General features: G+C 40.4%; 1 protein-coding gene across 4 annotated transcripts in view; it reads right to left on the bottom strand.

The window, feature by feature from the left end:
• The window catches only part of LOC131061526 (valine--tRNA ligase, chloroplastic/mitochondrial 2), a 304,617-nt gene that overhangs the window by 239,186 nt on the left and 47,049 nt on the right, over window positions 1-18,382 (bottom strand). For all 4 annotated transcript variants that reach the window (XR_009110548.2, XM_057995258.2, XM_057995259.2 and 1 more), the window contains exon 7: window positions 16,578-16,630. Coding sequence is in view for 3 of the 4 variants with exons in the window: in XM_057995258.2 (XP_057851241.1) it covers window positions 16,578-16,630 (53 nt within the window). In the remaining variant the exon portion in view is untranslated. The remainder of the gene's footprint in view (window positions 1-16,577; window positions 16,631-18,382) is intronic.

Here is an 18,382-nt window from a genome sequence, read left to right as displayed (position 1 = left end):
GTGAGAGCACTTAATGACAAACTCAAAGAAGAAATGGAAAAGAATAAAAAGCTAGAAAGAGAGGTCAGTGCTTGGAGGAATTATTTTAGCCATCTTAATCAACCTTTGAGACGACAGGATCCAGCAATATCTCCTTTGCATGCACTTCCTCTTGAATCAATAAATGAGGCAGAAAGGGTAAAGAGCTTGGTCCAACTCATGAGTTCTTGGATTGATGAATCTTACAAGGAGGCCATTGAATTTGCAACAAGGATGATGAAGACAGTCCATCGGGCTATCCATGTTCTTGAGATCATTCATAATTTATTAATAACTGTAGATGCATTCGCTCACACTAGGGATGTTGTCATCCCGGTCTTGCAAGTGATAAGGACATCAAGACAGATTCTAGCACAAGAGAAGATAATGGATGGAGAAGCCCATAACCTTCTGCAGTGGTCAACTTTGCTCCAGATGAAGGAAGTTCTTTTCGAAGATATCAATACCAAATTCAGCCGAGTTGAGGACACCATCCACCCTATTCAAGAAAAGGTGTTTGATGTATTGTGTACAATCCTTGATAGAAGGATAGAGATCGAGACAGATGTGGATGTCCAAGAGTTGGAAGGCAGGATTAAGAACATTTTCTGCAAGGAAGAGAACATTGTCAGAGAAAGGCAGCGAGATCAGATGAATGCTACTATGTTCCTGATTGAGAAAACAAAAGAGCTTGAGCCTGGATTGGAGGCAACCCTTCTCACAGCTTTTGATCAATTCCTTCACTTGGAAGAACAAATGAAGAATCTTCCTAAGATTCCCATTGCTGAGATTGAGAAGATTACGTCCAGATTCATTGAATATGCTAGAAAAGAGCATAGGAAAGGGAACAAAGTTCTAGATGAAAAGTTGTTATAAATGATGTGGCAACTTAATTCATATTGGGCTATGTCTCCTCGTTATTTGTGTCAATTCCTATTGGCTATGGATTGATGATGTTTATCTAAATGGAGACTTTTTTGTAACAAACCCTAATTAGGGTTTAGGTGTCAGAATCTCAATCGTTGATCTTCTTTTGATCCAGGCCATTCATTGTATTTGAGAGTGCTATATAAGCCCTCACTCATTTCATTTCAAAGAGTTAGAAAGATTTAGAGAGAGAGAGATTTAGAATTTATAAGTTTAATATTGTCAGCAGCAGAAAAAATAAGTAGTGAAAAGAGAAAGTTGAACAATTGTTGTTTTATTTGGCTATGAGATCAATGAAATATTGAAGTTATGGTGTTTTATTGCAATCCTTGTGCCTATTTTCATGGTTGTTTATCTTCTTGAATCACTCTTAGTAGAGATAGCATTTAAGTTTTAAGTTTGAAGGACGAATGTTGTGCTTGATCTTTGATAAGACTCATATTCCAAACCACTAGCTCCTTACTGATTGTAAGAACGCCCTATGTGGTCAACTGGAAACATTGAGATTGTTTAAGAGTTCAATCATTGTTGGAGGCATTGATATGTATCTTACTGATAGTATCTATCCCCTTAGTGATTTGAAAATCATTGAATCCCCTTAGAAGATCGCACCAATTCTAGTGGAGTTGTAATCTTTTGGCAATACTGAAATTGGTAGAGTTCTATCAAGACCAATCATCACTGAGTCATTCTTAGGATTAGTTTAAGCATAGCCTCCTTAAAACCTTTATCTTTTGATCTTTTTGAAACATCAGTAAGTTCTAAGAGAATCTTGTTTCCTCATTAGAAAAGTAATCACACGAACAAGCTTCCCTTGAAAGTACGTAAGCCCCCTTGTAAAACAGTAAACACAACGACCACTAGTGCTTATCCACAAGTAGAGAACCTACATAACAGAACCTTGAAACTTCTCCGATTGATCCTTCTGCGATATCTTCAGCATTCAGGAGCTTTATTCAAGAGAGGATAAGGTACCTTTAGGTATTTTATTCTGTGTTTGATCGTGTACAAAAAACACATCAACACATACTTTCTTTGGACTCATCACAAATCACCAAATCTTGACTTGTCACATGTCCTTCCCAAGTGATCAAAAGTGGTGGTGTCTCTAATGAGTCATTCTCAAACGATGTCACAAGGCTGCAAGATGTTTCCTGGTGGAGCTCTTCAATCCTTTCATCCATATTTTGAATCTCCTCAATATGTAAAATGCTGGAAACATTATGTCCCATTTCCTCCTTAAGAAGTCTATCAATTCCTTCTGCTATTTGTTTGATTTCCAACTCCCTTGTATCAACTTCTTGTTCCTTGGTTGTAGTTATAATAGACATTTGATTTCCTAATTTATATAGAGAGAAATGAGCTATACTTAGCTGGTAACATAGTTCATCAACTTCTTTATCCTTGTCTTCAGCAAATTTAATAGCAAGATCCCTATTCATTAATAGCTGCAAGAAATGTGATTTCATCTTTTCAAATGCTCCTTTGATTGTGTGCAATTGAGTACTAGTAACTCCAATTACAACTCCCTTATGTCTCTCCTCAATCTGAGTTTCCCAAGTAAGATCCTCAATGTATTTATGAAATTCATCTACCCTTGTTAAAATTTGCATAATTCTCTCCTTTGTGACCAATAATCTGTCTTTCAAATCTTGCATTGCTAAAGGCTTTTGTTCAAATTCATCAAAGGTACATGAATTGTCACGCATTTCATCTTTTGATTTGTTATCAACTGAAAGATCATTATCTCCATCACTGTTAGTTGACTTTCTAGATGATATCATGCAATCTTCATGTGGCGCTAATGGGATAACTTTATGGTCATTTATGAATTCATCAAAGAAGTTTTTCTCTTCACATGTTCTATCAATACAGATCTACAAATCACCAATAGAGTCTGGAATACCCTTCACCTGCAGCGATTAATTCTTCCTTCATATCATCCACATTAGTGGATTGAGGGCCATTATACTTTTTGCTTTCATCATGCGCAGTAAGAGATGTATTCAAAGCTGTAATTTTAGCTCGCTCCTCATGAGTCATGGAATCATTCTCATCTGTAATTCTGCCCTCATTACCACTTGGCAACAATGCATCTTCTTCCTTATTAATTCCACAAATATGATCAAGTGTCCAATCTTTCTGACATCTGAAACAAATCTGCTCTTTCCTCATTTGGTTCCTACTCTTTTTAGGAGACCCTACAATCCGTAAGCCCATTGAGTTTAGTTCATTTTTCTGTCATATGTTTCTTGAACTTTTCAATCTTTAGCTTAATCAACCCCTTTGAGAGCTCATAAGCTATAGGTGTGATTTTATGCTCCTTTCTCCGAATGGCCAACAAGTCTGATTGCAGTTGTTTACAGATATCATCATTCCTCATCTAAGATTAAAGACAATAGTTTGCATACAAGCCCTCAAATTGTCTGGATGATGCTTCCTAATTTAAGTCAAGAAGCATTGAAACATTTGAAAAATCATCGTTTCACACCTGAGATCCAACATCATGATAAGTGGTCTGGTTCTTGCCATAATTTCTAAAAATCTTAGCCCTCTTATCAAAAGTAGGGGCTTTGACATCATGTAACCCATGTAGGTACTCCACAATCAGCTGTAGAACCTTCTTCAACATGCCATTATTATAGGGTGCTACAAGAGTTGTTATCCTTATGATCTCACTGTGACAAGAACCAACTGCAAGTCTCACCTCTACATAAGGATGTTCCATGAACTTGTGCTGAACCAAAACGAGCATTAAGGGTTGCAAAGCCCAATTCAAAAGTCTTCAATCTACCTAGTCTACTTTGGACAAATGTGTCTAATTCCTCCAGCTTAGAGAGAACATCATCAGGAAATTTCATGGACTTCAATTGTAATCCAATTACATAGAGCCAATTCCCTACTTCCTTTTGTTTCTGTAAATCCATTAACTGATCACCATTGAATGTATCATTCAATTCTTTCAAGAAAAGATCACTTTTCTGATCTACCATTGTCTTCATTTTATTTATTGGACTTCGGGATAGTAAGACACACCTTAAGGCATGACTCATCTAAGAATGGTGTCGATAAAGAGAATGGTGTTAATAAAGAGCAGGATTACAAAAAACCATATGCAAGGAAAGATCTCCTACTGCATTTGAACCAGATTTTGTCTTCTTTCTTCTAATTTATTTATTAGACTTTTGTCAAACTATCTTATGAATTTTCACATTGGTACTTTCAACTATCTTATGCAATATCTTATTGAAACATTTATGGCCTTACTTTTAGAAGAATATCCTAGAAAAATACCTTCATCTGCTCTAGGATCAAATTTGCCTAAGTTATCTTCATCCCTTCTAATATAACATGGGCTACCAAATATTTTAAAATATTTAACAGTTGTTGCCCTACCATTCCACAATTCATAAGGTGACTTGTTATGCTTTGCTCTTACAAAACTCCTACTCTGAATATAGACAGCTATGTGAACAGCTTCTTTCCAAAAAAATCACTTACCTTAGATTCATTCATCATGCTCCTAGCCGTCTCTTGGACTCATCTATTCTTTCTCTCAACCACCCCATTTTGTTGAGGTGTCCTAGGAGCAGAAAATTGTCTCTTAATGCCATGATTTTCACAAAAAATCACGAACTCATTGGAAGTGAATTCACCTCCATTATCTGATCGAAAACAGTTGATTTTCAGTCCTTTCTCATTTTCAACCTAAGCTTTGAAAGTCCTTTCTCATTTTCAACCAAAGCTTTGAAAGCTTTGAACTTCTCCAAGGCTTCTGATTTTTCCTTCAAAAAGGCCACCCAAGTCATATGTGAGAAATCATCAATTAACAACATAAAGTATCTCTCACCATGCATGCTAGCAGTTCTTGTTGGTCAGCACAAATCAGTATGAACCAGCTCCAAAGGCATTGTGCTTGAGTACTCTTTATCTTTAAAACTCCTACGAGTTTGTTTGCCCAACGGACAATCTTTACACACTATATCAGATGGTTTAGTGAGGTTTGGCAAGTCTCTCACCACTTCCTTCTTGCTGATTTGAACAAGACTATAAAAACTTATCTAACCAAGTCTCCTATGCCACAACCAAGATTCATCAAGTACACTCAAATAGCAGGTTTCATTTTTAGCATCATCAAGAATGTATAACTTATTAACGGCCCTATTAGCTTCAGCAATATGAGCACCATCTTTACTGATTTTACAGCAATCAGAACTGATGACTAGACTATGACCTTGATCACACAACTATTTGACACTAAGTAGATTGCGTTTCAAGCCTTCAACAAACAACACATTCTCAACCTTAGTCTTACCATCACTCAACATGAGTGTGATATCCCTGATGTAATTAAATAATAAATCTAATTACTTTGTTGTAAGGCCCAAATTTAATAACAAATATTTTGGGCCCTTTTATTTAATTAGATTAGGCAAGTTTTGGTTGGTCATGTCGGCCCATTTGTAACCCTTTGGGAAGTTTCCCGGAGCCCATATATTTGGCCGTGTTAGTCATTGTTGGGGATATGCGAATTTTTGGTATCTTATCTCTATTGTGCGAATTCCTGTTAGAGTTCTATTTCCGCCATTTCAGAGGTGAAAGATCCTCCCTATTTGGTATTTGCAGTTTCGGTGAGGATCACCGCTCACCCTATTCTGTCATTGTAATCGTTCTGGATCTGGCAAATCTAGAATTTTATCATTGTTTACTTCTACCGTTGCGTCTCTGTTGATTTGGTTCTCCGGGAAGTCACCACACAAGCTCACCGTACCTCTGCACCACCGAAAGACCTTCTTGTCACCTCCGTACAGCCTCCTTTTGGCCACACCGCACACCTTCCCCACCACCGTACGACCCTCTTGTGTTCCACCGTACGACTTCCCTTCACCGTACGGTCATCCAACCTCACACCACCGTACGGCCTCTTCACCGTACGGCCTCTCCACCATACAGCAGCCCCCCTCCATTCCACTTCGTGCGGCCTTGCTAATGCACCACCGTACGGATCGTGTTGAATAGTTTGGGAACATTACAATGGTATCAGAGCTTGTGATCTTGCCAGCATGTCATGTAGCGGATGCAAGTGTACACCAAAAGGAGGTACTTTTCAACCGATCGAATGGGCGAACCACAGGACCCTACAAGAGAAGTCATGGCACTATTAAGGGAGCTAACCAAAAGCCAAGCTCAACTCAACGACACCCTAACCAGAGGAGAGCAACGACAACAAATCATGGAGGAAACCTTACGACAATTGGCCTTGGGAAAAACGAATGGAGAACAGAATGGACAGGGCGATGATTCGGTCACGGGAAGGTCAAACGTCCAACGCTCACATTCACGGCCGCTGATGCCGACTTTTCCTCAAAAATCCGAAGCACCACGGGGGGAGCCAAAACCCACCTTTCAGGAGATGCAAGCACAGTTGAGTCAAGATTGGAGGGATGCAAATCTCGAAGGGGACATATCCTTCAAGGATTATGTAGAGCTTCGGATGAAATACTCGGGCGGTAGAAGTCGGGGCCATTATGGACACTATAACAATGACATCAAACGGAAGGTTGGCAAGATCAACCTGTCATCCTTTGATGGGGTCGGAGCGACCTCTGCACGTGCCTGGGTTCAAAAGGCAGATACTTACTTCCAACTCAACCCGATGCCTGAAGATGAAGCTATCAAGTTTGCAGCACTCCACCTGGAATGGTCACTCTTGGAAGGGGTCGTGCATGAATGGTGGCATCATGGAACGGTCACTCTTGGCCATGACCAGATAACTTCCTATGTTGAATTCACAGAGAAGCTCATAGATCGATTTGACGGGAAGGACCCAGAACTCAATTTCAAGGAGTTGGCGCAACTAAAGTAGTCGGGATCTGTGGACAGTTACATCACAGAATTCCAGAGACTATCTGTGTTGGTGACCGACATCTCAGAGCGGAGATTGGTGGTCTTGTTCATAGACGGATTGATGGAACCACTAAAAGGTTGGGTGAAAGGGTTCAACCCCAGCACGCTCACAGAAGCAATAAAAAAGGCCCGCAACATGGCAACATCCTCTTTTTCTAGAAGTTTTGCACCTACCAAACCACCTTTCGTTCCGAAGGAGAAGGATAATAAACCTTATCCGAAGGGGTCATCGCTCGATCAAGCCACAAGACAGGAACTCAAAAGGAAGAAACTGTGTTTCACCTACAAAGAACCATGGGAACCAGGCCACCGATGTTTGGGCAAAGGAAAGATTCACTATATTGAAGTAATGTCTAATGGAGAAGAGGAGCAGGAAGAAAGCAAAACCCCAAGGGAAGAATCGGCCGAAGAAACCAGCCTGGTGGAGAGAATCTCCACATTGGTTCGGAGGGGGGGTGTCATTGCCACACTGGCGGGTACCCCGAGGTGCAATGTATTCAGAGTACGTGGTACACTACAAGGGCAACGAGTTCTTGTTATGCTCGACAGTGGAGCCTCGCTCAACTTCATAAACTCGTCACTCGTCAACTGTAGGGGCTTGTGTACAAAGGAACATGAAGGGTTCGATGTCAAGGTGGCAGGAGGCAATCTCCTATCATGCACTCACCTAATTCCGCAACTGAGTATCACCATGGGAAATTACACGGTGACCGATGATTTCTTTGTTGTGGATCTAGATGACACAGATGTCATATTGGGCATTCAATGGATGGAGACCCTCGACCAGTACACACAGAGCTTCAAACGGATGGAGTTCTCATTCGACGTTGATGGCAGGAAGGTAGTTCTCAAGGGAATGTCGAATGGCGGCCCAAGGGAGATTTCTACCAAAAGGATGGAAGCCATCTTCAGACATGATGACGTAGTCTGGGCAACACATTGCTTGATCTCAACAAAACCTATGAAAGGGCAACCGATTCACTATCAGGATGGGGAGCTTCAGTCGGTTCTGGATGGGCATAGTTTGGTCTTCGCTGATATTCCACCTGGTATACCCCCACACAAAGGGTTTGAGCACACCATCGAGTTGGAGGAGCGAGCAAAACCCGTTATCACCACACCCTATCGCCACCCGAAGAAGTTCAAAGATGAGATAGAGAAAACGATCCAGGAACTCCTCGATAAGGGATGGATCAAGCCAAGTTCTAGCCCCTTTGCGTCCTCGGTGGTACTGGTGAAGAAGAAGGACGGGACTCTCAGAATGTGTGTCGATTATCGTGCACTAAACAAAAAGACTATCAAGAATAGGTACCCCATTCCCAGGATCGATGAGCTACTGGACGAACTACATGGCGCAATCTATTTCTCCAAGATTGATCTCCGTTCCGACTACCATCAGATCCGTATGAGGGAGCAAGATGTGGAAAAGACGACCTTTCGTTGCCATTACGGACACTATGAGTTCTTGGTCATGCCATTTGGATTAACCAATGCTCCAGCCACTTTTCAGTCTTGCATGAACCACATCTTCAACAAGCAACTGCGTAAGTTCCTATTGGTATTCTTTGATGACATACTCATCTACAGCAAGACCTGGAAGGAACATATGGGGCATTTAGATGAAGTATTGGGGATTATGGAATCACAATCACTGTATGCCAAAAGATCCAAATGTGAATTTGGAATGACTGAGGTCCTATACTTGGGTCACGTCATCAGCGCCTAGGGGGTACAAGTTCACCAGGAAAAGATTCAGGCCATTTTGGATTGGCCTCCACCAAAGACTCTCTCGGAGTTGCACGGATTTTTTGGTTTGTGCAGTTATTATAGAAGGTTTGTGAAAGGATTTTCACAACTCGGGGCACCACTGACAGATCTGACAAAGAAAGGATCCTTCCATTGGAACGCGCAGGCACAACAAACCTTCGACAAACTAAAAGAAGTGATGAGCACGTGTCCGGTTCTGGCACTACCAGACTTCACTCGCCCTTTCATCCTGGAGTGTGATGCCTCGAGTGAAGGCATTGGAGCAGTGTTGATACAAGACCGTCACCCCATTGCGTTCGAGAGCCGGAAGCTCTCGGGAGTTGAGCGGTTATATTCCATCTACGACAAGGAGATGCTCGCCATCATACATGCACTGACGAAGTTTTGGCAGTTGCTCGTCAGAGCAAAGTTTGTTGTGCGAATAGATCACAACAGCTTGCGATACTTCTTGGAGCAGAGGGATCTGAATGAACGACAACAGAAATGGGTGAGCAAAGTCCAGGCATTTGATTTCGACATTGAATATGTGAAGGGAAAGAATAACGTGGTCGTTGATGCCCTGTCAAGAAGGCCCACCATATGTTCTTTATCTCAGATTTCGGCGGACTGGAAGGAATACCTATTGGTTGAATACTCTAAGAACACTTTTGCCTGCGAACTGATGGATGGTCGAGTACAGGATGACCAATACAAGGTGGTTGACAACATCATTTATTACAAGGACAGAATTTATCTGGTACCCGAATCCAAGATGAAGGAAAAGGTTTTGAAGGAATTGCACGACTCCCCCTTGGCTGGACACTCGGGATACTTGAAAACCTACAGACAAATCCGTGAAAGGTTTTCCTGGAAGGGGCGTAAGGACGACGTTCTGCAGTATGTGCGGGAATGCTCCACCTGTCAGCAGAACAAATCTGAGCATAACCTGTCGGCCGGACCGTTGCAACCACTGCCAATTCCCGACCAGAAATGGGATAGCATCTCGATGGATTTCATTACGGGACTCCCCAGAGTGCAAGGAAAGGATTGCATTTTTGTCATAGTTGACCAATTGACCAAGTATGCACATTTTTTTGCCATCTCCACAAGATATCAAGCAGTTCAAGTACCCGAGTTGTTCTTCCGTGAGGTGTTCCACCTACATGGTTTACCGCGAAACATAGTCAGTGACAAGGATAGCCGTTTCCTGAGTACCTTCTGGATGGAGTTATTTCGGTTGGCTGGAACCGAGCTGTCGCCCAGCACGAGCTACCATCCGCAGACAGACGGACAGACCAAGATTGTGAACAAATGGCTGGAGGGTTATCTCAGGAACTACGTCTCAATGCAATAGAGGGCTTGGGTTCGCTGGTTACATTTGGGTGAACACTGTTACAATACCACTTATCACATGTCGATAGGCATGCCACCTTTCAAAGCACTGTACGGTTATGAACCTTCTTCATTTGTTGACCTAGCATTGGGAGATAGTCGTGCACCAATGGCCAAAGATTGGCTTCAGGAAAGTTTAGACATCCTGAGATCTCTCAAAGAAAACCTGCAGAGAGCACAGAACCAACAAAAGATGTATGCTGACCGACACCGGATTGAGCGAAATTTTGAAGTTGGTGATCTGGTTTACCTCCGACTTCAAGCGCACAAACAATCCTCCTTGAAGACAAGTGGTAAAGAGAAGCTAAAGCCACGTTTCTATGGACCCTACAAGGTGGTTCGAAGAGTGGGCGAAGTTGCCTACGAATTGGAGCTTCCTAAGGGAAGTCGGATTCACAATGTTTTTCACGTGTCATGTCTGAAGAAAGCCGTCGGGCAGCGCGTCACAGTGTCCAGGGATCTGCCACCCATCGCCGAAGAAGGGAAACTAATTTTGGAACCGGCGGAGATCGTCGATGTCAGAGAAAAGAGGTTGAGAACACGCACAATCAAAGAGTTCCTTATACGCTGGAAGAATCTACCCATTGAGGATGCCACCTGGAAAGGCGAACAAATTCTGGAGCATCCAAGTCTGCAATTGCTTGAGGGCAAGCAATTTTTGGCCCGGGAGGACTGTGATATCCCTGATGTAATTAAATAATAAATCTAATTACTTTGTTGTAAGGCCCAAATTTAATAACAAATATTTCGGGCCCTTTTATTTAATTAGATTAGGCAAGTTTGGTTGGTCATGTCGGCCCGTTTGTAACCCTTCGGGAAGTTTCTCGGAGCCCATATATTTGGCCGTGTTAGTCATTGTTGGGGATATGCGAATTTTTGGTATCTTTTCTCTATTGTGCGAATTCCTGTTGGAGTTTTGTTTCCGCCATTTCGGAGGTGAAAGATCCTCCCTATTTGGTATTTGCAGTTTCGGTGAGTATCACCGCTCACCCTATTCTGTCATTGTAATCGTTCCGGATCTAGCAAATCTAGAATTTTATCATTGTTTACTTCTACCACTGCGTCTCTGTTGATCTGGTTCTCCGGGATGTCACCACACAAGCTCACCGTACCTCTGCACCACCGAAAGACCTTCTTGTCACCTCCGTACAGCCTCCTTTTGGCCACACCACACACCTTCCCCACCACCGTACAGCCCTCTTGTGTTCCACCGTACGGTCTGTTTGGCATCACCATACAGCCCTTACACCGTACGGCCCCTCCCTCACTTCCCCGTACGGCACTCACACCGTACACTCCTTCCTCTCCACTGTACGCCCTCCACCCCACACCACCGTACGACTTCCCTTCACCGTACGGTCATCCAACCTCACACCACCGTACGGCCTCTTCACCGTTCGGCCTCTCCACCGTACAGCAGCCCCCCTCCACTCCACTTCGTGCGGCCTTGTTGATGCACCACCGTACGGATCGTGTTGAATAGTCTGGCAAAAGAGTTTCCACCAAATTTGACTTTACCACCAGTATACTTCTTGACAGTTGAAAACTTACTTTCATCTCCAGTCATGTGTCTAGAGCACATACCAAATGTCTCTCTCATTTTGTGCAAGAAGAGCTATTTGCACAATCAGGGACTTAGTTTCAACCTCCTTCTCCTTCTTCCTCCATACTTTGGTTTCCTTTGCATTGTTCTTAACATCCTTCTTCGTAAAATCTGCCCTATCATTCTTACAAAATCTTGCACTTTGACCAAGGTTATTACACTTGTAGCAAACATAATTGTAATCCCTCAAAAGAGCAAAAGAGTTCTTATTTGCAAAACTGAAATTATTTCTAAACGACATTCTACAACTTGCTGCCTTTGGTCCATAATAGTTACAAGCAAAATAGTAACCATGAAAGAATGAGTGATTAAACCTAGTTAAGTGTGCTTGCCTAGCACTGAAAGGTTGTCTGAAAGCATTATTTTTGGTTTTTGATGATGAAAACGTTGAGCTTTCACCATTAGATGTCTATTGTCTTACCTTCGAACTTTCTCCTTCTTCGTGATCAACACCACCTTTGTCTGAAGACTGTTTTAAGAGGCTAACAAGTTTTCCAACAAAAGTGAACCTTTCTGATTTATCTCTTCATGATTCAACGGCGTGGTTGATTTTTCTATCTTCTTGAGAGAAGCTATCTCAGCTTCAAATTTTTCACAACTTTCAACCTTGACTTTAATCTGATTTTTCAGTTCCTCTTCAATTTTCTTAGCTTCATCAATCTGAAATTTCAGATCTTTAATTTGTTTTTCTGCATCTTCAAGAGTTTGCGATTTTGCATATTTTTCTTCACTTTCTTCTTTGAGTTGCACCTTCAAACCCATATTTTTCTTCTTAAGAATTTTGATCTCATGAAGAGCGCTTATCGAATCTTGCTCTAAATCAACTTCTACATCTTCTTCTCCAAGATCACTTTCAACATCCTGTTTTTTTGTATGAATTTCTTCCATGGCCATGAACAAGATCTCGTCACTAAGAGATTCTTCATCACTTTCCTTCTTTGAATATAAGCTCTTCTTAGATTTCCAAGTCTTATTGTCTTTTCCTCTATACTTCTTCTTATTGAACTTTGATTTTCTTTCATTGTTGTTGTCATCATTGTCTTCATATGGACACTTTGCTGCAAAATGTCCAGATTTGCCACTAGTTAAAACACCTGAGAGAGGCCTTCTTCTTGTTTTTGCTAAAGTCTTTCTTAGATCTTCTAATGAACATTGCTTCTTTTGAATCTGCATCATCCTCTGAACTATCACTTGAGGCTTGCTCCACTTATTTGCCTTTCTTCGAAGCTTTGAAGGCAGTCTCTTTTTTTGAAGGTTCAAGATTTGTCCTCATCTCATATGCAGTCAGTATACCATGGAGCTTGTCTATGATCATTTGATCAAGATCAGCCATCTCCTTAGCCGAAGAAATCTTTGCATCAAACCTTAATGGTAGAGATCTTAAAAAAATTTGTATGACAACTTTATCATCAACTGATTCTCCTAAGCCTTTAAGAGAGTTGACCACTTCATCAACCCTTAAAAAATATGCTGCAACATTCTCATCTTCTTTCATTTTCAGACTTTCAAACTACATTCTCTGAGTCTGAAGCTTGGCCTTCTTCACTTTTTCATCACCTTTGTAGGCATTTTTCAGTTTGTCCCACATAGCTTGAGGACTAACACAGTGCATGACATTCACAAACTCAGATTCTGACAGCCCACACAAAATACCATTCATGACCTTTGCATTGCTTTCAAAGGCTCTCTTTTCATTAGTAGTAGACGGAGGATTTTGAGGAGTATAGCCAGTTGAAACAGAATTTCAGACATCAAAACCCAATGACATCAAGTAGGCTCGCATCCTAACACACCAAAAGGCATAGTTTGATCCATCGAATAGAGGAGCTCTATTCGTTGCTAATCCTTATAAAGCATTCATTTTCGAACTCCAACATAATCAACCTTAAAGCTTTTAAGCCTAACATTGAAGGTACCCACTATGATACCTATAGAAAAGTATACAGAAAAAACAGAGTGGGGGGGAGGGTGAATCAGTGTTTAGTATTTTTAATTTCAGCACATACAAAGATCACTGAACATTGAGAGATGAATATAGACACACAGCAAGGACCCAAGTTATATCTCGTGGAAAACCCTTTCAGGTAAAAAACCACGGCAAAAAGATTTTTAATTTAGAGAAGATGGGCACCAACCCAGTTTACAGTTAGAACACAAATAACTGGAGAGCACCAACAGAGATCAACAAGAACATAAACTTCAAGAGGGAGCACCAACTCCCTACAAATTACAATATGTGAACCCAAAAAGGGGAGATCAGAACACACAAATTTCTCAATAATGAGCATACAGATGTACTCTTCCTCAACATGCACTAAATATCACCGAACCCTCTTCAAGAAAACAATACTCATTTTTTGAGAGAAAAACCCTGTAGTCACTTATATCAAAACTATATCTTCAAAACTGCGAATATCATAACGTTCAACATAGCAGCAACTTCTGAAAATATATGACCATTTTAAAATCTGTCGCCACACTCTTCCCACTCAAAATCACCACGCCCAGATAAAGAAAATATATCCACATAGGTTCACACACACACCAAAACCCAATACTCAAACCTGTAAATAGCAGCTTGATTGAAAATATTCAAAGCACCACTCAAGAATTTTTGTTCCCGTTTCCTGCCATTATTTTCGCCTATTTACTCATAATTTGCAGAATAGAATTAATGCCTATTAGCAACGATACAGTCTTCCAAAACTAGTAGCAAACAAAAACGGCTCAGCCAAATTTAGAACCATATGCCATAATTAATTTCCAATCCTCTTCGATTCACTTCCATCCCACTCACAAAATACTAAGTTCGAATTAATTTTTCTTGCCGCCACAAGCACAACTTCTGTTTAAAATGGTTCAGAAGAAATGAGGAAGAGATGGGAATGTCATAGGAGGCATCGAATAGTAATAAAGAGATAGCTGCACACCATTACCACCCACTACGGCATCCACAAATCACAAAATCTTCTATATAGACATGTCGGCACGATTCCTAGGTCCCCTTTTTTTTTTAAATATGCTACAGCCACGACCTTTTCATAGAAGCATGACTTTAAAAAAAACAGCTCCTCCCAGAATTCGTGAAGCACGAATTCATTGAATGCTATGAAACGATACATACCACCAGAAAGAAACGCTACTATCTCCATAAAAAGTCTGCCCAGAAAATTTCCACAAAAACCAGAGTCAACAGAGAAAGACATGTTTATAATTTCTGACAAAAACGGCTCATAAAGGCCACGAACTCACAACTATTAACCACGCCTTCCATGGTAAAAAAAATCGACTCTACAAAGGAAGACCATTGACAGCAACTGAAATATTTAAAAACCAAATCAAAGATTCACTTCAACGCATTCTCCAAAAGGCTGTTGGTCGACACTTATTAGAGAAGCACGAAAACCTTCAAAATAAACGCTCAGCATATTCCAATAAAAAAAGAAAATAAATCTCAAGCCCAGCTTATAAAAAAAAATTCACTTCCGTTACAAGGCCACACAAATGTCCATGAGGTTGCACAGAAAAGAATCGTGGCCATAAACTTAGCTGATATGGCTTAACAAAAAATATTCGATGAAGCTTGAACCAAAAAGAAGGTGGGGCCCCTGGAATCTTCAAACAAAAATTCAATGAGGTGGCAAACTTGTTGACTTGGCAAATAAGATGACAAAGCAGATGACATGAAATCAATCAGCACACAAGCAAGCTGCTGAAGAAAGCAGCTCAACTTTGACATCAATGACTAAAACTTCAACACTGAATGCCTTCAAAGATGCTCCCGAAATGAAGTCAAATCACAATTGGCTGGTGCACAAAGATGCTTCAGCACTCCTTTTATGTGTTTACTATCTGATAACCGTTCCTTAGTTTTGATGGCTTCTCAAAGCATTTCCAATTATATTCTGACCCTGCAAATTAACTCCTAACACTGTTGTAGTTATCTGAAATGAGTTCGATTTTATGCACTGAACTTCAATGCCTCCAGAGCTGTAAGAATCTGTCTTATATAGCCCTTACCTTTTTGTGAATTGACATATCGTCAAACACTTTGTACATGCAGCAGATCATCTCCCAACACTGAACTTCACCTATGTAGATGGGTGACAGGTGAATTTAAGCATCTGGATAGCAACTAGAGAAGTGGGGACATTACATCACAAGATTCTTTAAGAGAGGTATAAGGGGTTATTGCAGCCTTCGACCCTGTTTCTCCCAATCCCAATACTGGGTTCATCGCAGATGTGTTTCATGAGGAGGCAGTTGGCAAAAAGCAAAAATGGCAGAAGGCCTTGCTTTGTATAGGGAAGGTTTGGACGAATTCTCCCTCACCCCCTTCGCCAACTTTGTAGGCTTAAACGGAGATTTATTCTCCGCCTCTCAAATGGAAAGGATAAATTTGTTGAGTGAAGGGGTAAATGTAATATCTTGCTGGATGTACTAGTTTGTTTGTTTTTACAATTTAATGGAAAGGGATCTACCCCATAAGGTAGAAGCTCGCCCAAAAATAAAATTAAACTTTCTTATATTTTTTAAATCTTCCCTGAAGTTTTAATTGTCATCTCCCAAAAAAGGCCTCCTGTCTCCAGACATCCTGTAAATCCCATGGAACATAGTGCCACACTAATTTCTTCAAATTTTTATGCAGTTTTTGCGAAGCCAAGAAATACTTCCAAAAGTGAACATGGATGTTTGATTTTACCAAAATCCATCTTTTATATTTCAGCACAACTATCCTGACTCAAAGATACTACCAGAAAATGACAATGTGTTGTTCAATCTTGAGGTGTGTCATTGATTTGGACTTCAAGAAACAATTTAAGCAGCAGATGAGTCATATGTTCCAGTTAAGCAACTCTATAAGCATAAAAGAGAGAATACATAAAATTTCAAGCAAAAAAATCATGAATGAAATTGAAGACACCACATATATCCAGTTTTCACACAACACTAAGTGTACATATAATGCAATTTATCGCCTTACCAAATCAGAAACAGCAGTCTGCAGATTTGGAGACCAGTTGACCATATATGTTCCTGTCAATACAGTTGTCAATTAGAGCAAATTAGAGTGTTTGCCTTGCACAATATATACAAAACTCTGATATAGCATAATACAAAAATTATATCTTCCATTTGTTTGAATGGCCTATTGAACTTACTCATATGCACAATGGAAAATGGATTAAAATCAAATATATGGAAGATTGAACTCAAATATAGCAATTAATAAGGTTTAAAGCATTGCTTTTGCACCATGTCAAAGTCCAATGCAATGAATTAGTATATGTAGGGAGTTACATAACATTTTTTCTTTATTGCAATAGCGAATATAAAAAATGAATAAGACAAATGCACGTGCATGAGGATGACTTGCACTTTGCAACTGATGTGGGTTAACACAAGGAAGTCGTGAGTTGAGTAGACTCCTAAGAGCACAGAAACTTATAGTAGAACAGAAGGAGCAGCCATGGGAATGGTCTGCTATGCACTATTTGTTGGCACATGATTGTATTTTCTGTTGAAAGTCAAGTGTTCTTCTATATGATGAATAACCCACTGTTCCATGGAAGAGTGACTTGGCAACATAATATTGCAATAAGTCAATTTCAAAACAAGTTTGCATTGGCAAGAGTTATGTGATTGCCGACCAGCTGTCCATTCCTAGTATGGCAAGCCACCAAGGAGTTTAGGATGACTTCCTCAACATTCATATCCTCCATATTTCACTCATAAACCCATGGTAAGACAAACTAAGAATCTCTCGTCTATGTCACTGTTTTCCTTCAACATACAGCCAGCAGAAAAATGGAAGACATTATTAAAGTCGGAGATATCCCAATTGATCAATAGACTTATATTATAGATGGGTTCTTATCACATTCTCCAAAGATGTGCGATGCAAGAATAGATACAAGAATTATAGCAAGAGACACATGAAGGACCTGCCAGAGGTGACTATAAGTATCTAATTTTGGACAATGTTGCACTGAGTCAACATTTATGTCGAAGGATGTAACAATTTTCTACCAAAGCATTTTTTAATATGTATGGATGTTATTGGTCTCCTCTCCACCCCGTAAGTCATCATATCTTTAAGCCATACCTCTAGCCTTCGTTCGCATTTCCCTGAACCCCTAGAACCTTCTTTGACCTATCTATGAGCTTTCTGAGTGTAAATTTTGATGGTTTTGTCATTTGTGACAAAGCTGCTGCTTTAACAGGCAATAGTCACAAAACCACTGCATTAACAGGGAACAGTCACAAAATTACCACAATGAATTCAAAACTGCCACAATGACCTTGCAACAGCCTTGGCGATTTTGCTTTTGATGATCTTGTGATCATTGTGGTTTTGAAATCATTCATCAACTAAAGGTGATGGTTTTGCTTCATTCGAATAAAATCAATAAAAATGTGTCCATTCAACTCCACCATCAGATTCATAACACCTTCACCACCTAAACCTGTCATATAACTCCCAAATTCCTGACTTCCAACACCTAAAAAAGACCATTTTTCATCTCATTTTCTAAGTCCTCACACACAACAAAACAAGAAATTATACTCTAGCTCTACAACTTACGGTCTGCCATTAAAGCATTACCAAGCGGCCTCCTTTTCCCTCTACCCTGCTTAGTTATCTATTTTACATAGTTTGCTACCCTTTATAGGTACTACCCACACACAGGCCACAGGAGCAATCAAGCAAGAGAAACACAAACTTTGGGATATTTTGAGGACACACTCCATTTTTTGTCTTTTTTTACTTCAATCAAACTCCCTCAA

The sequence above is a fragment of the Cryptomeria japonica genome, chromosome 8, assembly GCF_030272615.1.
Source record: "Cryptomeria japonica chromosome 8, Sugi_1.0, whole genome shotgun sequence".
NCBI lineage: Eukaryota > Viridiplantae > Streptophyta > Pinopsida > Cupressales > Cupressaceae > Cryptomeria > Cryptomeria japonica.
Note: the sequence above shows the minus strand (reverse complement) of the source record. Positions and strands in the feature narration are given on the sequence as shown.